Source organism: Protopterus annectens, chromosome 1.part0, assembly GCF_019279795.1.
Source record: "Protopterus annectens isolate FY-2018-M chromosome 1.part0, PAN1.0, whole genome shotgun sequence".
Taxonomy (NCBI): Eukaryota; Metazoa; Chordata; order Ceratodontiformes; family Protopteridae; genus Protopterus; species Protopterus annectens.
Window position 1 is genome coordinate 1,260,359,577 of NC_056725.1, and position 22,959 is coordinate 1,260,382,535.

Genomic DNA, 22,959 nt, shown 5'->3' on the forward strand with positions numbered 1-22,959 from the left:
TTATTCCTACCACTGAACCTCCCTCCTCGTCTTCGGCTTCAGTCCCGGTGGCTGCCGTGGCTGCCTCTCCCGCTTCTCTGCCTCTGGCCTCCCCTCCCTCCCAGGCTGGGACTCAAAACTCCCTTTTCTAAGCCTGTGGTAGTGCAGCAGAGAAGGGGTAGAGAGCGGGAGAGAGAGTCAAGGCCGAAAGAGAAGAGGAAGAGGTCTCTGGACCTCGCGTCACCCAGTAAATCCGCTTAGATCCATGACTCCCCCTGGCTCTGATCTCCGAGGTTCTCCCCCGGAGCCGGAGGAGGCACGTTAAGTCTCCCAGGGTTCAGCTCCCAGACCAGCCAGGTCAGAGTTTGTGGCCTCGTCTTGGTCCACTGGGTCTCTCTCAGACATGGATCTGGATAAGATGATGAGGTGTTTTATCCATACACAGATCCAGATGGGGGTCTTGCCAGCCCCCCTCCCTCAGGAGGGTGTAGCTCGCTTCCTTTTTTTCAGACTATTACTCCTTCCCTGATCCGACCTTTGGCTTTGGAGTTCTCTGATACGAGGTTGTTCTTGGTCAGGGAGTCGGCGGCAATGGTCCTCATCGCCGGTGGCTGCTTGGAGCATCTTGGATCCGAGGTGCTCTCTGAGCTGGAGCCTGGGGGTCGGATCCAAGGGAGTGGAACCTTTCCCATCGGCTCTGACGTTGTCCATCCAGGTTTCTTCTCTCAGAGCTCCGGCCACTTCGGGTCCAGCTCCGATTCTCGCATCAGTCCTGTGGAGACCGGCCTCCTTATTGGCTTCACAGGAGGTCCGCTTTCCTTCGGCATTCGATGTGGTAGAGTGGGTCCTCTTCATTGGATCGAGGCCCCTGACCGCCCCCTTGGGCTCCACCCAAACCCCCTTGGGCTCTGTCTATGGTCCCCGTCATTTTACCAGAGGGACAGCCCATTCCCGAATGGCCCCAGACGGTTCCCTCAGAGGAACAGATGACTTGCGAGCACTCCCCGGTGAACCCCACGGGAGATGTGCCTCGCAAGTATACATGTAAAAGGAGGCACTTGGACTCCCCTGAGTCCCTAACTGAGGACACAGACTTAGATGAAGAGGAGGGCTCCCCAAGGTCAGCTCCCAATGAGGTCTCCTTTGGAGACATCATGGGGATCTTACATCAGCGGGGAGGGTGGTCTGCCCCTAAGCCCTCCTCTGATGAGTCTGTGTTTCTGGATACCTTCACCATGGGCCCGTCTATGTTTTGGGTGCCCCCCCCCACGGATCCCTTAGTGGATTTGATGACCTCGCGGGCATGGAAGGAACCTGATACTGTGGAGCCGATCCCTAACCGCCCCAATAAGGTTTTGAGTCCCCCTATAGACATGCCTTCCTGGAACAAGGGCTCCCCTGTGGATGCCATGGTGGTAGCAGTAGCCACTAAGAGGGAACTATCTCGCGAAAGTTCCTCGGTTCACCCTCCTGACCGAGAGTCTCAGATGATGGACCGGCTAGGGAAGTGGGTGTATGCTTCAGCTACCTTTTCAATAAGGGCGGTGAACTACTTGGCCCATGTTACGAGACTCCAATGCGACCTGAAGGAGCTGGAGGAGTCTCCACCCAAGTCCATGTTGCAGGACGACAAGGCCTTGTTCTCTGTGAAAATGGCCACTTTGAGAGCAGTATCAAATACGTCCATGCGACTCCTCTCCCATGCAATGAAAGGAGCAGCTAGGGTGGCTGGGTCCGGTGTGTCCATGAGGCGTAATACCTGGCTCAGGTTGTGCCAATTTACCAAACCCTTTAATGCGTCCTTTGCCAGTGCCCCTTATAATGGCTCAACTCTGTTCGGTAAGACCGTCATGGAGATTCTAGTCCAGAGTGAAAAGGACAGGAAGACACTGCCGGAAGTCTCAGTATTTCTGGGACACTCAGGGCTCTTCTTCCCCTAGAGGCAGAGGGGGACAGAATGGACACTGGTCCAAAGGTTGAGGGGGTCTGTGTAATTTCGGGTCTCGAGAACCTTTCTCGGACAGACCCGGGCAGCAACCCTGAGGGGTTGCCCGTCTGCTCTCCTCTGGAGTCAGTCGGGGGATGATTGTCCTTGCACCCAGCGGCTTGGGAGTTCATAACAACAGACCACTGGGTGCTTCAAATCCATATCCAGAGGATATTCTATCCCCTTTGTGGGTCTCCAACCCCTCTCAAACACCTCCCAGATGTTCCACCCAACCAAAGGGAGGCACAGGAAATTTCCAAGCTGCTAGGAAAATGAGCCATCAAAACTGTCCCCCCAGATCAGTTCAGATCAGGCTTCTACTCCAGGTTCTTTTTGGTGCCAAAGAAAATGGGGGACTTAAGGCCCATCCTGGACCTCTCTACTTTGAACCTGTCAGTGGCCAAAGAAAAGTTCCGGATGGTCGCACTACAGTCCATCATGCCTTGCCTGCAAGAGAGCGACTGGATGTGCTCGTTTGACCTCCAGGATGCTTGCTATCACATAAAGATGCACAGAAGCTCCAGGAGGTTCCTCCGCTTCCTGCTAGGGGCCAGTCATTACCAATTTCGAGCCCTACCCTTTGGTCTCACCACAGCCCCCAGGGTGTTTACCAAAGTGATGGCAGTGGTAGCAGCTCACCTGAGGCTTCAGGTCTATCCGTACCTGCACAATTGGATCCTCACTGCTCCCACCAGGTATCTACTTTCCGAAACCAGGGACTACTTTATGACACTTGCCCTGAGTTTGGGTATCACAATCAACACATCCAAATCTCTACTAGTGCCTGTACAAGTGATAGACTACATTGGTGCCAGGATAGACACACTCCAGGGCAAAGTTTTCCTGACCTCGGAGAGAGTTCAAAACCTCAGAATGCATGTCCCCCTAATTTACCATTCTCATCTCCCAACAGTGGTATCTGTATTGAGGGCACTAGGCTCTATGGCAGTGACCATAACTCTCCTTCCTTGTGCCCGACTACACATGCGGATTCTTCAGTGGACCTTGGCGGTTTAGTGGTCCCTATTGGATTTACCACTAACTTTTCCTATCCACCTAAATCAAGTGTGTCGGTCATTCCTCATATGGTGGTTGAGCTCTCCGGACATTTTGGAGAGACGACCCTTCACTCCAGCCCCAGCCCAAGCCACAGTGACCACGGATGCCTCCCAACTTGGATGGGGGGGGCATTGTTCAGGCAGGACAGCACAAGGCTTGTGGTCCCCCATGGAGACCAGTTTGCATATCAATGTCCTAGAGATGGGGGTGGTCCTTCTAGCGTTGCAGGCCCTTCATACCTTTCTTCCTCTGGGGACAATTGCTATTCAATCAAACAACATGTCGGTAAGTCTGGTAAATCAACAAACAGGGAGAGACCAGATCTTATCCCCTTTGTCGCAAGGCAATGTGAGTGTGGGAGAGTGATCTCCACTGGTCGCTTTCTTATCATAACGTACATTCTGGGATGGTCCAACATTATAGCGGACAGGCTAAGTCAGACCATTCTGATGCCTTACGAGTTGTCTCTGAATCCATCAGTAGCAGAATAGATCTTCAGCAAGTGGGGTCAACCTTGCTGAGATCTCTTCGCATCTCCTTCCAATGCAAAGTGCAACAGGTTTTTCGCTCTAAACCCTCTGCTGGGGGGAGACCCCCAGAGATGCTGTAGTTCATGCTTGGCCTCCCGGTCTTCTGTATGCTTACCCTTCAGTCCCTCTCATCCTGAGGTTTCTGCAGTAAGCTTGTCGACTGGGGAGCAAGGTGATCCTCATTACCCCCTTTTTGGCCTCGCCAGGTATGGTATCCCTTCCTTTGGTCTCACCTTCTGGCTCCACCTTGGATCCTAGATCCCTTTCTGGATCTGATTTCACACCCATCTGGGGTGTCTCATCTGAATCTGGACAGCCTGAAGCTCACGCCTTGGCTGCTCTGGTTCCTGTGATTGCTAGGACTCCCAGACTTTCCTTCTCAGTTAAGTCTATTTTGGTAGCTGCTCATAAGTCTTCAACCAGAAAGGTTTATTGCAGCAAGTGGAAACATTTCTCTTTTTGGGCCTCTCAGATCAGTTTGGATCCTTTCACACCTCCTATTTCCACTATTCTTGATTTCCTAGCTGATATTTTCCAGCACGGAGCTAGTTCTTCTACTGTCAAAGTTCAGTTGGCTGCTGTTTCTCATTTTCATGTGGCCGAGAATTCTGTATCCTTGGCATCTTCTAGACTGTGTAAGGCCTTTATTAAAGGCACTTTTTTGCTACGCCCCCCCCCGGTCAAAGATCCTGTCCCCCCGTGGGGCCTTACTATGGTTCTTCAAGCTCTGGTCGCTAAGCCTTTCAAGCCTGCCACTACTGTTGATCTAAAATTTCTATCGTGGAAAACAGCTTTTCTGGTCACTATTACCTCTGCTAAGAGGGTCTCGGAATTGCAGGCCTTGTCCATAAACTTCCCGTACATGATTTTTCATAAAGATAGAATTTCCCTTTGCATCAATCCATCCTTTCCCCCTAAGGTGGCATCACCAGTCAATATCAATCAGACTATAAATTTGCCTGTGTTCTTTCCCAATTTTACCAACAAAATGGAATACAAACTACACATGTTGGATGTTCACAGACAGTTATGATTTTATTTACACAGGACAAAATATTTTCGTAAATCTGATCAATTGTTTGTTTCGTTTTATAGACCCTTTATGGGCAAACCTGTTTCCAAGTCATGATAGCTAGATGGATTTCTTCATGCATCCTGCAGATCTACAGGACAAAGGCATGTCTCCTCCAGGTCAGGTTAAAGCTCATTCCACTAGGTCCATGGCTACATCTGCAAATTTCTGGTCTAGGGTATCTTTAGATGACATTTGCTCGGCAGCTACTTGGTCCTCACCTCATACGTTTATCTCCCATTATAAATGGGATTTGACATCTAGAAGGAGAGCATACCTTGGCTCCGTGGTGCTCAGGAATATCCTTCCATGAGGGCCACCCAGGAGTTTAGTAGCTGGGGACTCTGTCTTACAGGTTGAAGATCAGATGAAGTAAACTACTTCAGATAAAGAAGTTTTGTACTCACCATAACGTTCTATCTGAGTAGTTGTACTTCATTTGTCCTCAACCATCCCTCCCTCCTTCCCCCAGACCTTTGGCGCATGTTCAGCCTGCAGGCTATAAGTATAGGTCACAAGTATGTTATCAGATCGGGTTATAAGTGTAAGTTCAGCAAACTCGATCTGGGGATGGAAGGCAAGAGAGGTGGATTATGGGTAAGGGGAGGAGTCTGGAGCTCGGAACTGATGCTAGTAATCTTTGCCGGCTCGGATCTGACACTGATCCGTATTCCCACAGGTTGAAGACAAATGAAGTACAACTACTTAGATGGAACGTTATGGTGAGTACATAACTTCTTTTTGTTTTACATTTATTTCATTGAATTGCACTTTCTACCGCTTATACTTGTGCTATACAGCTAATCTGCAATATTTTGCACTGTTATACATTTTTTTTTACTGTTTTACTGCATTTTTTGTACTGTTTTATACTGTTTTAACTATTTGCAATGCTAAGTAGTATTTTATTACTGGAACTTCCTTTTTACTGAATTACTTAACTGTAAACTGCTTTTTTCATACTGAAAGTTGTATTTTCTGTGTGTGAGTGCTTGTCTTTGCATTTTGTTGCAAATTTCTGTGTTCTAGTCAAGTAGCATAATTTGGGTACAGGTTTGCTGCATCTGGGCTTGGTTGTTTTGCTTGCTGAGTTTCCTGGCAGCTATCATGTGCTGGTAGGAGACTGTCTTCTCTGTTAGTGAGAGTAACAGGGCCATCTGACCTTCTCTAGCACGAGTGATTAGTTGAAAATGCAGGGGCTAGCAGGACTGGGTAGTAATCTGAGTTTCTAGATTCTTTCATCTTTTCTCGTATTTAAACCCAGTGTTTGCTGGGGGCTGAGCTTGTTTCTACCAGGCTGAGGAGTGGTGATTCATCACTGTGATGTAGCAGAAATTACCTGAGGCTTCAAGAGCAGAATAAATGTTTGTTTTTTTTACATTTACTTCATTGAATTGCACTTCTTAATGCTTATAGTTTTGCTACACAGCAAATCTACTACATTTTGCACTGTTAATAGTTTTTACTGTTTCAATGCATTATTGTACTTTTTATGCTATTTTCATTGCTAGGTAGTGTTTCATTACTGTAAATGCATTTTTACTGAATTACTTAACTGTAAACTGCTTTTGTCATACTGAGAGTTGTATTTTCTGTTTGTGAGTGCTCTGTCTGTGCTTTTCTGTGCATTTTCTAGCAGTTTTCTGTGTTCCAGTCAAATAGCATAGTCTGGATACAAGTTTGCTGCATCCAGGCCTGGTTGTTTTGCTTGCTTTGTTTCCTGGCAACCCTTTTGTGCTAGTAGGGCACTGCCTTCTCTGTTAGTGAGATTAACAGGGCTGCCTGACCTTTTCTAGCCAGAGTGATTGGTTGAAAGCACAGGGGCTAGCAGGATTAGGTAGTAATCTCAGCTTCAAGATTCTTCCATCTTTTCTGGTATTTAAACTCCGTGTTTGATTGGGGCTGTGCTTGTTTGCACATCACCCACCGCCGCTGCACTTATTTAACCTATTGCAAGGTATTCCATTACTCGCACTCTCTCGATCCTGAAGTAGTGAAGCTTCTTTACAGCATCTGTACAAACACAAGCTACTGGTACCTATCTCAAATTTTTCCAACTTTGCCCCCCATTAGCTCATCCCCCACAGAGATTCTGACAAATATGGATGGACAATGTCCTACAGCTTCTCCTGCCAGTCTGATTGATACGGGTATCCTGAGGTAGCGTAGCAACTCTGTCATGTACACAGACAACCCTCTCTTACTACCACCTAGGAATACAATTTGTGAGAGATGCAATTACATTAAAAAGCTGGAGTCTGTGCTCTCTCCTCACAAGCCAGTATACCTGGCACTGAGAAGGTTGTCTGCACAAACGCCACATCTCAAACATCACCTACACCAACATAACACATACCCACATATCCAGAGGTTCTTAACAAAAACATACCTAAACAAAAGTAACCTCCAAGACAAAAACACATGCTAACTCCACAGCCGTCCACATGCCTGTGTCTCACAGCCATTAAGGCTTAACCATAAACCCAATATATTAATCATAGGAGACTCCATTGTGAGACACACAGATATGCCCCTCACCAGGCTGGATAAGGAGAAAGTCAAGGTAAGATGTTTGTCAGGTGCCAGAATTTGCCACATCATCCATGCACTCAAGTCTCTCAACAAGTACTGTTAAGACTCTGTCATAGTACATGTTGGCGTGAATGACTTGAGAAGTACCTCTCTGGACTATTTGAAGAGAGACATGATCAAGCTCGCTGAATGTGTTCCAGGTGGGTATGTCACTAGCCTTAAGCAGCATTCTACCGTCACCCAGATTGATGCCTCAATACAAACAAAAAATGATTGACTTTAACAATTGGCTTAGTTTCTGGTATCATTCTAAGGGGATCCAGTACCTATCGGCCTCGGAAGACATAACTGACAGACCACGATGCTTTCCTAGAGATGGCCTGCATCTGTCTCCCTTGGGCTTCAGACTCCCGGCAAAGGCTCTTGCCTTCCCCATAGTGCCTTTTTTAGGCAACATCTTGAGGTCAAAATTACCAACTTGAGAGTCTCATCTAAATGAAATTTTAAGGTCATGCTGCTGAACACTAGGAGTCTCAACATGAAACTGCACACAAGCAATCTTAACTCTGGAAGATGCTGACATTTGTGCAGTCACAGAAACCTGGTTAAAAGCTGTGGAGAGCACCCCGGCCTTACCTACTTACTCATCCTGTCATACATACAGACCCCAAATTGAGGACAGCAAAGCCAAAGGAGATGGTTTTCAATATATATTAAAGATACATAAACCTCCAGACTGGTCAAACAGTATGATGCACAGGAGATTATTCAGGTGTAGTTACCCAACCATTGATTGGAAGAACCATTCGAGCCAGAACACAAATACTCAAAGATTCCTTGACTTCGTCAATGCCAGTACCTTGGACCAGCCGGTTGACACCCCCACAAGAGATGACAACATCTTGGACTTGGTACTAACCGGCATAGGAAACCACTGCAGCATCCCTGCAATGTCATCATCCCTGTAAAGATCATACCACAAAGAGGTCATCTTCAAAGTCACCATCTCCACATACACCCCCCCCAGCTAGGGTTAATCAAAAAAACTTCTCCAAAGCTATTTACAACCTCCTGAGGGAAGGTCTAAACAGCTTCACAGCCCTCTCCCCAACAGTAGGAACTAGCACTAATGTCCAAACCTATACCAAAGTACTATACGACTATTTATATAAATGCGTGGGATTCAGCAAAGGAAAAAATTGCTGTCCAGGACCAAGAAGGAACAGGTGCCAAATTCGAAGCAATCGTTCCGTGGCCTAAACAGGCAAATAAGGGTATTATTGAAGTCCTTCAAAGCTAACTTTGAGTCCAAATTGGCCACATTTACTAAAGACGGTCATAAGGCCCTCTTCACGTACATCTGCAATCTAAGGGGAAACACCCAAATCTGCTCAGAACTGATGTTCAAGGACACCACATACACAAACCCTGCAGATATGCCCAACCTGGTGGCAGACAGGATCAGTGAAGACTTGACTCCTCTGTCTCCCCATCAGTAAAACATGACATCCCCAGTACCTGCCACCTCCCCTTATCTCTAGGGAGCAAGTCATCACTGCCCTCTTAAAGGCAAAAAATACAGCCTCCATGGGACCCAATAACATCCCAGGCTACATCCTACATGAACTCAGGCAGGAACTTGCAGCACCATTAGGCACCCTATTCAACCAAAGCCTGAGTACCAGCTTCACCCAAGCCAAGTGGAGGACATCTACTTTCATCCCTTTGCACAAAGGTGGAGTGTCCACCGATCCAGGAAATTATAATCCCATCAGCCTAACTAGCCTGATCTGCAAGGCCATGGAGCAGATTATCATGGACCTCATTAACAAGGACATTGGCAATCTCCATAAACTTGATCCCACACAGTTTGGTTTTGTCAAGGGGAGGTCATGCCTGTTAAATTTGGTGGACTTCTTTGAGACAGTCACCGAGACCATAGATGAGGGGAAGATGGTGCACACCGCCTACCTTCACCTGGCCAAGGCCTTCAAAACTATTCCCTACTCAGGTATAATAGATAAACTCGCTCAACTAGACATCTATCAATATGTTACCAGATGGATAGCAAACTGGTTCACTGATAGAACCCACCTAGTCAAAATAGGGGAAGCCACCTCAAGTATTCCCCAGGGATCGATCTTGGGGCCTCTGCTGTTTGGGGTATACTTCTCAGAGGTGCAGGCCAAATCTAGTGCTATGGCTGACCAAGTTTGCAGATGACTGCAAGCTGGGTGCTCTCATCAATTCTTTTAGTGATGTGGGCATCCTTCAAGAGGGTCTCACCCAAGCAAATGACTGGTGCCAGAACCATGGCCTCAAACTGAATGCCAAAAAATGCATCATCCCTTTTTGGAAGAATGATGTCCCCACAAATGATCACATTGATAATAAGGCACTAAGCACGCAATCATTTGTGAGGGACTTGGGCACCCAGGTTGATAGCAAACTGACTTTTGACCAACATATTTCCTCCGTTGTACAGAAAGCTTTCTGCATGGCCCACCTCATTAGAAGGGTATCGTATTCAGGGACAAGATGGTCATAACATCCCTGTATTCTTCCCTTATAAGACCCATTGTTGAGTACAATGCCCCATTCAGCATAGCACATGCAGCAGCTGGAGAGACCACAGAGGTTCCTCACCCGGAGAATCCAGGGCCTCAAACATCAACCCTACATAGATAGGCTAAAAGCCCTGTCCCTCTACTCAGTCTCCTACAGACTCCTCAGAGGTAACCTCTGTCTGGCATACAAAGCAATCTCAGACCCTACCCTGATCAGACTGCTGCATATCCCCAAGTTAAGCTCCAATCGAGGAACCCACGTGTGACCACATTCTGGTCTGTGACATCAATAAGACTTGTTTGCGAGACAGATTTGTGTCCCAGAGACTCCCCCTTTTATGAAGTAGACTGCCTCTCCATGTAAAGCAGAGTACCTCATTAAACATTTTTAAACACAGCATCGATAACTGGATGGGGAACAGATGATACACCCCTGGGATTTCCAACTGTGCCCCTTTTTGACAGTGGCATAGAGTGCTGACTTGTTGGAGCATGGGCTAAATTCTTGGCTAGGCTTGTAAGGGCCTCAGGGCCAATAGCCTAGTAACTTTCTCTGATCCTAAAAGATGAATAAGCAAACAAGACATTTAAAAGATAGTGCATCTTTACTGTAGACAGATTACTCAACCACTCATGCAGCCGTTCACATGATGTAATGTAGAATACCCTGTAACTCACAGGTTGGTGGCATATCATCGCCCTGCAAATATTGTTTAAGTTTACAGTGGGTCACATTCCTTCATACTTCTCTTCTTGCATCCTTCAGACATGACATCATTTGTGGTTTGGTGCAGAATGTTGAAAAACACATGTGGTGTACTTTGTATTAAGTATGTTTTAGTACTACATTCAAAAATTGACATTTGGCTCTATCAGTTATATTCCTTTTAGAGAAATTGAACTGCGGAACTGTAAAAACATAAAAAACAAAAAAATGCAGACTCCCACTAGCTCCAGGTACGAGTTTTATTGAAAAAAATGAGTGCTTTCATCCACTTTTTTATTGCAGACATCTTCAAATTTTCTTTTTAATGTGAATAAGTCTCTAGTAAACAAGTGGATGGACGTGCTAATTTTTTCAATAAAAATCTTACCTGGTGCTATTGGGTATCTGCATTTATTTTAATATCATTAGTTTATTTTTTGTACTCCAGACATATGTAAAATAGAACCAGCCGCAAACATTTATCCATGGCACAGTACTGTATTTAATGTTGGTCATTACTTGACAGTTTGTCACCCTCTGCTTATTTTATTATTTGCAGGTGTATTTTCTACTCCAAATACATGTGACAAATCAGCCAGAGCCGTTTCTCCAAGGTAACGTATTGTCATTGGTTGAATTTATGTAGATTTCATTATGTTCTCTCTTTCTCTGTTTTTTTGTAGGTTCATAGGTGTTTATTAGGCTAATGACCACAAGGGCTTTTTAAGCCTAGCCATGCATCCAAGTCTTTGACAAGTTCTGGTACCCTTGATAAGTGTAAGCAGGAGTTAGAGAGGTGAAACATTTAAGGGGCCTGAGAGGCGAGCCAGTTACAGGCTTCCTGTGCCCGTTAGAGACAAGGTGCCAAACCGGGGATGAATTTCTTGTCCCCATCTAGTTGTCTAAGTTAGACTTGAGTTGGTTTAGTGAGGAACTCTGCTTCATGTGCATGGGGAGCCTTTTCTATTTATTATTACAGGCAAGATTTAAGGTTTTAGAATAAGTAATTCTGGTGGTATTTGTTTTATGGATATGCAGGATGTCCATCTGAGTGGGGTCTGACAGTGCCGTGTATTCCAGGCATGGATCTCCCCTCAGCAGCCTGTAGGAAACAATAGAGGGAGAGGACCTTGAGGCAATCTGCATAGGACATGTTACTTAAGCCATATATTCTTTTAGTGAGGAACTTTTGTGGATGTTCCAGTTGTTGGATATGCTTGGTTTAGTACATACCAAAGGGGCATTGTACTCCGTGATAGGTCTGATGAATGCCAACAGTGGAACAATGACTTCCTTGGACGTAGATGTCATACCTTTGTTTTTAAGTTGCACAACATAGAATGATTTCCTCACTTCTGTAGACACATGATGATCAAAGGCTAGATTACTGTCTGTGTGTGTCCCCATGTCCCTGACTGCTGGGTCAACGTTTAGGGGTGTGTTGTCAGTATGATAGTTACCAGGGGTGGGTGGCTTCTTGAAAGATAGTTATACATTTCTTTGTATTTAGTTTTAGTCCATGGCTCTGAAACCAATTGTTTGTCTGTGTCAGCCCTTCCTGGAGAACATTTGTGGTATGGATGATTCAAAGACAGCTCGTAATTTGCTGTCATCTGCAAATTTAGTCAGCCAGAGGCTATTGACATTGGCCTTGACTTCAGAGAAGTAAATGCGAAAAAGGAGTGGTCCCAGGGCCAATCCCTAAGGGACTCCACTTCTGTCTAGCCTCTTTGTATAAATAGATTCCCCAGTTCTAACTTCCTGGGTCCTGGCTGTGAGCCAGCTGGCTATCCACTGGGTAGCATAAGGCTTTGAATCTAACCTGTTAAGTTTGTCGACAATGCCTGAGTGGAGTATTGTGTCAAATGCCTTGACCAGGTCATAGTAGGCAGTGTGAACTATTTTGCCCTCATCCAATGCTTTTGTGACCTTTTTGCCAAGCTAATTGAACACAGTGGCATAGTAATGTGTAGGTTAAGCATCTTTGTACACTTTAAGTCCACATTCTGTCAACAATGGCCAATTTGCAGCTTATGGGATGCATCACCATCCCCCCAAGCCTCTTTGGTGTGGTCCTTCTTGGATATTTAGCATGTGTATTTTCACACATACATTGCATGCATATATGCTTTAGAATAGAGTCATGATTCAGATCCAGCCACACACTGTTCCTGTTAACCTCACTGTGTTAAACTTCAAAGCTCTAGGCTAAAGCTGAAAATTGTCCAGTACCTTATTTTATAAATCTTCGTGATTACAACATTGTAGTTTTGTGTTTGCTGTGAACACAGTGAATTCTCAAATTCCACTCCATGGCTTAGATATTTGGATAACCAAATTCGATGACTACTCTTCTGTATGTGCAATTATGAGGCTATCCTATTAAGTGCTGATGTCGTATTTATGTAAAAACAGGCATAAATAAGCAGTTCATGGATTATGTACTTAAACTGAAGTTTATGCTTTGTATTTTGTCTTCTTGTATTTATTTACTTATTTGTACATAGCAAAATATATTTTCTAAACTCTATTCTGAGCGTTTTTTTTTTGTGCAAATTGTGTGAAATGTTTGTACTTAACAGTTATTTGATTTCTCTTTTTCAAGAGTTCTGTGTCCTGTTCACATGGTTTTTAAAATAAAACAATTATATGGAAAAAATAGCACTGAATCCCTTGCATAGACTAGCTGTGGTTGCCTGGGTGCTGGCAGCTCAACACAAACTCTCCCTTCAGACTACCTACATTCCATCAGAGCAGAAAATAGAGCAGATCTAGGACAGACCTTCACAACTGGATGTTACACCCAGGGGTCTTAAAGGAGATTGTCCACCTATGAGGAACTCTCCAAATAGATCCATTTGCATCCAATCATAATTGACAGTTATAGCAACTCTGTGCCAAGATTCCTTACAAACAAGTCTAAAAAACAGATGCCTTTCTTTCCAATGGACAGGGATGTTTCATTATACCTTACTCCATTCCTTTGATTACCAGAGTCTTACTAAAGATAAAGGACTCTGCAAAGATACTGCTGGTAGCTCCCTTTGGTCCAGGCAACACTGGATATCCTTCCATATCACTGTTGCAGTATTCATCACCTCTGGGATCTTCTGCTAAGGATAGTGCAATGTCTGGCCAATATATTAAACCCTTTATTACCTAGGGAGAGTCGTATGATAGATGTATGCCCTGTGGAAGCATAGGGCATCAAGGTGATGTAAGTACATTCACAGCTCTTCATTGCCATCAGTTCAAATGCCATTGTTATACATCAGTCTGAATGACTATTACATTTTTTGGTTATACCGAGCCTATGTCTTTCAGTTTCTTTTGCTATGACCTTCTCGGAGGCTGGTATGGAACTTACTTCTTGCACATCCTGGGAGGTCTTGCAAACGTCTGCCATGGTCATTGAGGAGAAACCACAGCTGATTATTTCTGAGGGGTCCAGTGGGATTCTTAAGATCCTTGTTAGGGAAGAAGTGCCAAGTACCTTAATTGAATCCAGGCAGAGATCCGAACCTCCATGTTTTGTGTGAGCAGATGCCCCAGTGAAGAAAAGGCAGAAAAGTAAGCATGTGGTGTCAGCTTCCAGGGATCCACAATGGGAATATCAGGATTTCACTCCAGGCTTGTTCAGTGCCTTTATGACAGTGAAGCCTCAAGGGCTTTCAGTTCTTGCACCCCATTGGTCCTGTACCAGTAAGAGGTCTAGAGACCTGAAGTCTCTGAATGAGGATTCTGACTCTGAGGCTGACTCCTTATCCTATTCCTCAGAGTTGTCTTCACCTTCAGACTATGGCTCTTAGGAGGAGAAATGTGTCAGTCCTGATTCTGCTTTGGAGGAGCTATCCTTTGGTGACACAGTTCAGTGTATAATGAAGCATGCTCCCAAGTATCAGATAGTTAGAAGTGGTATTATGAGTTGCTACAAATGGACTCTCCTAAACTTTCTTCTGTCCCTCCTGTGTTGGCTGCTTTATTGGATACCTTCTCTGCTGTTTTTCTCAGCTCCAATTCCTAAGAAACCTGTCGGGTTCTATAAGGTGCCAGATGCCGGCAAGTTCTTGTACCAAGTGTCCATCCTTTGATCCTGCAGTGATTTCTGTAGCTACTGACAAGCCTCCTAGGTTGTTGTCTTCTTCCAAACTCCTTCCTTCGCATAAGGACAGTAGAGCCATGGAAAAGATTGGTAAAAACGTATACATTAAGGCTACTTTAGCTCTCAAGGTCTTCAATTATCAGACTCCTATGACATGGTACATCCTGCCTCTTCTTTCCCAGATTGGGAAGATTGTTTCTGATATGCCTGGCTCTAAGGGTAAGGCCTCAGCTCTCTCCTCATATATTTCCACTTCTCAGGTTACCTATCACTCTTATCAAATGCAACTATGATACAGTAGATGCATCTTCCAGGACATCTGACTTTGGCTCTTTGATGAGGCGCTATTCCTAGATTCGCCTTCAGGGCCTGCCAGATGATATACAAACAAAACTCCTAGACGCTTCGTTGGAAAACAAGAATTTGTTGGGTACTGCTGTGGCTGACCTTTTAAAGACCTTACAGGATCAAGGTAAGGTCATGAATGATTTGAAGCAGATTTTGGTCTCACTTATTCCCAAGTTTCAGAGGAACTGTCCTTCTAAGACTGTTTTTTGCATAGACTGCCTAGACAGTCTTCCAAAGGTAAGAAGGCTCCTTAAACTTGTGTTTTTTTGTATGCCTACTCAAATGCCCAGGCCTTAGAAGTGGGTCCTTTCCTAACAAATCTGCAGCCATCTTGACTGTCTGTCCTCCCTTCCTCTTGGCCACGCTCCCTTGTCCCTAGACTTTCTATTTGTCTCCCAATTTAGCAGGTGATGGCACCAGGCTTCTTTCCATTATTATAGGGTTACTTTATGACCTGGAAAACCCTTCCCTCCTTTTCCGGTATTCCCCAACCCCCTGCAGAAAGGCTTCCTCATTTTCCAGGAGTTTTGTACTGTCTGCTGGGGCAGGGTACCATTCAACCAGTTCCACCGACAGAGGGGTTTGGATTTTTATTTCAGGATGTTTCTGGTCCCCAGGAAAGAGGGGTCTTGGAGACCTGTCCTAGATCCTTCCTTTCTGAACACTTTCTCATATCTCATAGTGCCTTCTTTCTGAGTGCTCTCTCTTCAGACTCTTCCCTCTTTTGCTTCCCCAGGCCTTTCTGGTTTCCTTGGATCTGAAGGATGCTTCCCTTCACATCCCTAGCCACCCCTCTATTCAGGAAATATTTGTTTCCCTGTTTCTTCTTTTTTTCTGATGTCCTTCTATTCCCATGTTGCAGTATTCATAGCATGAGGAATTCTCTTTCCAGGCGACCCGAACGTCCAGCCAGTGTACAAAAGATTTTTGCTTCTGCAAGGTATGTGGGATGTTGCATGAAGGCAGCAGGAAACATAAGCCATAACAGTGATGTCTGCATGTACCATCCTCAGAACTTCTCTGCCACCAGTCCAAATGCCATCTTCTTTCATTTTTATGATCACCGAGTGGTTGCTTTTTTCAAATAAGTGTCCCTTTGGGTTTTTTTCTTGTATTCATTTTTTTTGCTACTTCATGTTTTTTGAAGTTCGTGTCATCAAAGAAAGATAAGTGCTATTGTCGAGGACAGATTCCACACAAAGATAATAACAACCAGTGTGTAGTCTATCTAGGATCTGCACACAGCTATAATGTGTACACAATTTGTCAGGTGTTTGTCCCCTCCAAAGAAGAATGAAGGCCTGGAAGTCCATACAGTTGCCGGCTGTTTTCCTGTAGCGGGTACCGCTTCAGAGGCTGCTAAGGAAATTGCCATTAGCACTTTCACAGACATTTCACAGCCATCCAGTCAAGATGGTAAGGGGGAATCACAGCTCATCTCTTTTGATGCCCCTCAAAGTATTTCTCTTTACATAGCCAGTGAAGAAAGTCTGACATCTGTGCCAGATTGTAGGCCTACATTAGTCCCTTCTTCTCAGCCTAAATCAGATCCTCCTCTTAAAAGTAAACAAAAGCTAAAGCATGTTTCACCTTGTCAGGACCCTATTCCAGACTGGCATGCTTTTTCACAGGCATTCTTAATGCCTTTATGGCTTTGAGACCTTCCTCTGCTGTTTCTCTTCCCCTGGTTTCTCCCACTTTCAGTTCCAAGGAGCTCTTCTTTGGGGGAGTTTCTGAAGAGGAAATTTCCTCTTCAGATGAGTCTCTTGCCTAGTCCACCCAGATAGCTTCTCCTTTGGGTCATGCTTCTCCTGAAATAAAGCCAAATAGTACTGACTCCCCCGAGGAGGACATCTCTTTTGGAGAAACCATTTCTAGGATGAGAGACTTCTTTAAATGGGACTGCTCTCAAGTCTCAGAGGGGCAGATGATATCTTACAGTTTGACTTCCCTTCCCCTTCTGCTCTACCCCTTGTGTTGTCTGCCTTTCTGGATACCTCCTTGTCAGCATTCAAGGCACCTGATTCTCGACTCCCTGCTCCAAAAAGTCTGAATAGATTTTACAAGGTGGCAGAGGACAGTAAATTTATTTTTAAATGCCCTTATTCAGATCCTGCTATTTCAGTGCCTGCAGATAGACCTTCTAAACTTTTGCTTTTCACTTCCTTACTTCCATCTGATAAAGACAGTAAGATGATGGAGAGACTGGGTAAAATGTCTATACTTCATCTACACTGGCCTTCAGGGCCATTAATTACCAAACACATATGTCCAAATATGTTTTGGCCCTGCTCTCTCAGGCTTCACAGCTGCTGTCAGGCCTTCCAGACTCTGCAGACAAGGTTCAGCTCTCCTCCCTCATGACAGCCTCTTCCCAAGTGACTCGTCATTCAGTAAAGTGCAGCTGTGATACAACTGAAGTGTCTGCCAGATAGCTGCATCTGGATTTGTCCTTAGAAGATATTTTTGGTGGAGATTACAGGTCCTGCCTGATGATATCAAGGCAAAACTTATGGATGCTCCTCTTGATAATTCTGCCCTCTTTGGAGCTAATGTTGCTTCCCTTTTCAGATCTCTTCAAGTTAAAGGGAAGGAGTTGCCGTGGAGTTTAGGCAGTTTGCACTGTGACCTCCAGTGGGTAGAACCTAAGCCTTTTGACAGAATCAAATTGTCCTCACATTTCAATTGTATGTTCATATCTCTGGAACTATAGGGGTTATGAAAAAGTATGAATGGCAAAAACCCTTCAGTACAAACTATTTTATAGTGGTAGTATTCTTTAGGTTCTAGGTTTTAAACTGAATTTTATAATTCACAGTAAACACAGTAACTAATTATGTTTTTAACATTTTGTAACCAACTTGCAATATCTCAAAAAAAAGTTACACAAATATTGTCAGCAACATTTTATTCATCTAGCTGTGAGCTTTCATATGGGACTAAGGAGTTTTGTCTGTGTTACTTGGTTACTGAGATATTTAGAAAAATGTGAAAACTATATCTATATAAATTAATGTCATGAAAACAACAGTTAATATCTCTTCACCTGCACCAGACAGAGGTCCAATATTAATGCATTTGAGTTTGCCATTGTGTAAGCTTTTAATATAAAATCTTCTAAAACCTTGTACACAGCATGGTTTTGGAATTATTGATGCAAATATGAAAAGCAATATTTGACACCTAGATTCATCAGTTGGAGTTCACTGCTGATGTACCTGGAGGTGTCATTCAGATGTGATGAGTTAAGCATATTTTTGGGTCCCCATTTCCTAAGTACCATATTAATTATCCTTCCAAGGCACATTTTGTGAGGAAACAGTCCAGTACCCCTCCTTCCACTTCCAAGAAAGGGCTATGCAAACAAAGCTCTTCAAGACTCAGCCCGCCACTACTCAATAACCCCCCCCCCTTTCCAGACAAACCCAGTAGTCTGTGACTAAATGTTCCTGTTTCCCATTGCCTCTCTCACTCCCTTTCTTCTTGGACAAGCATTGCTACAGACAGATGGGTGCTTTTAGTTGTCCAAAACAGATATTACATGGTTTGGAAGTCCATTCCACCCTTCATGGGTATCCCTCAACCCCCTCAAGACCAGTTTTCTCTTTTCCCTCTGGTACTTCAGGACTGGCTTTTACAGGGAGCCATCCAGGAAGTCCCTGTCCAGCAAAGAGGAAGAACATTTTACTCAAGGATGTTTCTAGTTGTCAGGAAGGATAACCCATGGAGACCCATCCTTGACCTGTCACCTCAACCTCTTTCTTCAGGTTCCCACCTTCCCTATGCTGTCCCTCCAAACCTTGTTCCCACTTTTACCACCTCAAGCCTTCTGCTTTTTTCTGAACATCAAAGATGCATATATTTTTATCCCCATTCATCCCCTTTTCAGGAAATACTTAACATTATTCTGTTGCTTCATCTCATTTTCAGTTCTCTGCTTTGCTCTTTGGACTCTCCATAGTCCCAAGGTTATTCACAAAATGCTTTGCTCCTGTTGTCTTTTGCAGACTTCAAGGAATCCATGTTTATCCTTAACTGGATGACTTGCTCATTCAAGCAACTCATTCTTAACTTCTGCTGGAGAATCTCCACACAATCATCAGCTTGCTTCTAAACCTCGGGTTCACAGTCAATTACAAGAAATCATCCCTCACTCCTTCTTAGGACCAGGTCATGCTGGGGTGTAGGATATGGACAGATCTTATGATGGCATTTCTGTCCCTTCAGAAAGTGCAGTCTCTTTTAGCCTACTTTCAGCAACTCCTACCACTCACTTCCTTGAAAGCCAGGGAGTTTCTCAGACTTCTACAATTCATGGCATCCATTATTCCCATGCTACTCTTGGCCAAATTCCACATGAGGAAATTCGAGTGGTATCTGAAATTTCTCTGGTTCCAGCATGCACATCCCCTGAATTTTGTTCTTCCTTGTTGGAAGAAAGAACTACAGTGGTGGATTCAGAAAATTTCACTCAACCTAAGTCTCCCTCTGCAGCCTCCACTTCCTGTGAGAAAGCTATTCAAAGACACCTCAGACCAGGAGTGGGGAACAACCTTGGGAAACCTGAAGGTCCAGGGTCTTTGGCCCCCTCTATAAAAAAGGAACACAGAAACATCAAAGAAATGAGGGCTTTGATGTTTGCTCTTCAACCTTTCCAATCTTCTCCTCAGCCAGGCCCCCTTCAGCTTTTCACAGACCACACCACAGTCCTTTGGTATGTGAGCCAACTGGTGAACGAAGTCTTGTGTGCTTTGCAGGTTGGCTCTTCAGGCCTGGGAGATTGCTTCCCAATAAAAAGTCACCTCACAAGCAGTTTACACTCCTTGAGTTCAAAATGTTCTGGCATACACTTTAAGCAGGTCCATGACTCAGTCCCATGACTGGATGCTCCACAGGGATATGTTTCTGGACATTCTCCACAGGTGAACTACACCTCAAATAGATCTTTTTGCCTCCCATCTGAACAGCCAACTCCCACAATTTTGTGCCAGAGTCCCAGGTCCTCTGATGTGGAAAGTGGACGCACTTTCAATGTTTTGGAAGGGGATGTTTCTTTAAGCAATCCCCCCTTCCCTCTTATTCAAAAAGATCTGCTGAAGATTCAGCAAGATAAACCAAAAATCTTGTTGGTGACCCCCTTTTAGCCAAGACAGCACTTGTTCCCTCTTCTTCTGCATTTAGCCAAGGGTGATCATGACAAGTTACCTCATAGGGTTGACCTCTTCACACAAAACAAGGACTCACTCATTCACCCACATTTATCAACCCTGAACCAAACTCTTTGGGTGATATGCTTCTGATCCCTTTCCAACACCTTTTCTCTGAGGACATGCTTCTACTCCTGCAGGAGGCCAGGAAACCTAATACTAGGAGATCCTATTCGTCCAAATAGAAGACGTTCTCCATCTGGTGTATAAAGAAACAGCTGGACCCATTTTCATTGGATATCCCTCTAGTTTTATTTTACTTGTGTGAGCTGCTTAAGGCCTGATTAGCTTATTCTTCTGTAAAGGCACAATTATCTGCCATTTCTGCATGTCTGCCTCTGTCTCCTCCCTTAGCCTCTAGGCTAGAGGTTAAGCTTTTTCTTAAAGGCGTCCTTCATATCAGACCTCCCAGGAAACCTGTTTCTCCACCATAGAATTTGAATTTTGTACTGGAATAACTCACCCAAGCCCCATTTCAGCCTGCTGTTTTGGCTTCCTTAAAGCTTTGCATTTGGAAAACTGTGCTGCTGGTGGCCATCACTTCTGCTAGGCAAGTCTCAGAACCCCCAAGTGTTAATGGTATCTTAACCTTTCCTCATTTTCCACAAAGATAGGGTCTCTGTGCATACTGTCCCCTCTTTCATGTCCAATGTAGTTAATCATTTGTCCCTTAACCAGTTTATTAATTTACATACCTTCTTTTCCTCACCTCAAAATTCCAGTGAATGGGTGTTGCATACTTTGGATGTGCATAGATAACTCAGATTTTACCTGGATAAAACCAAGTCCTTAAGGAAATCAGTGCAACCTTTTGTTTCCTTTCACTCCAGGGCACTGGGAAAGCCTGTGTCAAAACAAGCTATCTCTTCACGGATTTCTAAGGCCATTGCTTTCTTCTGTGTTTTCCGTGGTAAAAAAATCTTTTTCCTCTGTGAAAGCTCATTCCACTAGGGCTGTTGCTTCATCTGGAGTGTTTTTGGGTTTGGACACTGCTCCCATCTCGGAGGCGGTACATGGTATTCTGTCCATACCTTTACCAAACATTACAAGCTGGATGGTATCTCCAGATCCAGGGCAGGGTTTTCCAGGGCAGTCCTGCACGGTTTTATGGAGAGTTCCTCTGTTCCATCCTCCCTTTCCCTTTCATGAGCTTTGGTACTGTCTCTCATGTCATGAATACTGTAACACCGGAATAGAAGGACATAGAATAGTTGTGTGAAGTCTTACCATAGCCATAGATGTCCTTCTCTTCCATGTTGTAGTAATCTATCCCACCCTCCACCCCGCTTGGTCCTTGTATTCCTCTGGATGATATTTTCTCTCTCCTTTTAATCCTTGGACTGCTGTTTTGACTGGGGAATTCCATTCTGAGGATGGTAAGTGCGGACATCCCTTTTATGGCTTACACTTCCTGCTATCTTCATGCGACATCCACGTATCTTGCAGCAGTAAAAGTCTTTTGTATACTGGCCATATGTTCGGGTCACCTTGGCAGAGAATCGCTCATGTTATGAATATTGCAACATGGAAGAGAAAGACATCTATGGTTCTGATAAGATTTTACACAACTATTCTTTCTCTGCTTTTTCCTTTGGACTTTCAACAGCCCCAAGGGTGTTCAAATGTCTAGCCCCTGCAGTCGTCCTTTGCAGGCTTCAGGGCATCAGATATTTCCTTATCTGGATGAACTCTTGCTGCAGGCTTCATCCCATTCCAAGCTGGTGCAGGATATTCATTTTGCCCACCTTCTGTTGCACAGCCTGGGGTTCACTGTCAACCTTCAGAAGTCAATGTTGACTCTATCTCAGGATCATGTTTCCTAGTCTGCAGATTCCAGACTGTTCCATTGCTGGCATTCTCTTCTTGCCTACAAGGTTTTGTCCCTCACAAGTTATTTTCTGTCCCTGCTTTCCCTGTCCTGTCTTCCAGCCAAAGAATTTCTCAGAGCTCTAGGGTTCATGGTCTCCATTATCCACATGCTTTCCTGGGCCAGGCTTCATATGCGGAAGTTCCAGTGGTACCTGAAATCAGTCTGGCTTCAACATCTGCACCTTTTCGACCATCTCATTCCTCTGCTCCCGTGTCTCAAGCTAGAATTTCACTGGTGGTTTCAGCAGCTGTCTCTGTCTGGGTATTTCTTTCCTCCCTCCTCAGTCATCTCAGGAACTCTTCACAGATGCATTAGAGCTAGGGTGGAGAACTGCTTCAGGCACCTTGAAGGTACAGGGCCTTTGGTCATCTCAGCAGAGGTTGGATCACGTCCACATCAAGAAAATGCAGGCTCTCATTCTAGCCCTTCAAGCTTTCCATGCACTCTGGTAGCAGGTCCCTTGAAAGTTTATATGAACAACACCACAGTCTTGCAGTACATCAGCAAACAAGTGGGAAAGAGGTCTTACCTTCTTTGCAGGTTGGCCCATCAAGCATGGGAAATAGCCATCAATCTGCAGGTAATCTTACAGGCAGTCTGTATACCTTCAGAGCACAATCTTGTGGCAGATATTTTTCAGCAGGTCCAGGACGCAGCCTCATGGATGGATGCTTCTCAGGTATGTGTTTCTGGACATATTTAATCAGTGGAGTATTCCTCAAGTAGAACTTGCTGCCTCCCCTCTGAATAGGCAGCTCCCTCAGTTCTGTTCCAGAGTCCCAAGTCCTTTGGCTTGAAAGGAGGATGCCATGTCTTTTTCTTGTAAGGAAATGTTTTCTGTATGACTTTCCCCCCCTTCCTCTTCTTCCAAGGGTCCTTCACAAAAATCAAGAAAGACTCTCCTTAAATCTTGTTGGTGACTCCCTTTTGGCCCAGACGGTACTAGATGTTCTTCGTGTTTCACTGTTGCAGTCATTACATTTGGGTAATCTGCTGGCAG

General features: G+C 44.7%; 1 protein-coding gene across 1 annotated transcript in view; it reads left to right on the forward strand.

Annotated features, from left to right (window-relative positions):
- Positions 1-22,959, forward strand: part of LOC122797320 (cytochrome b5 reductase 4) — a 1,879,111-nt gene that overhangs the window by 581,406 nt on the left and 1,274,746 nt on the right. Inside the window, exon 4 of the mRNA XM_044066139.1 lies at positions 10,992-11,046. Within this exon, the coding sequence (XP_043922074.1) occupies positions 10,992-11,046 (55 nt within the window). The remainder of the gene's footprint in view (positions 1-10,991; positions 11,047-22,959) is intronic.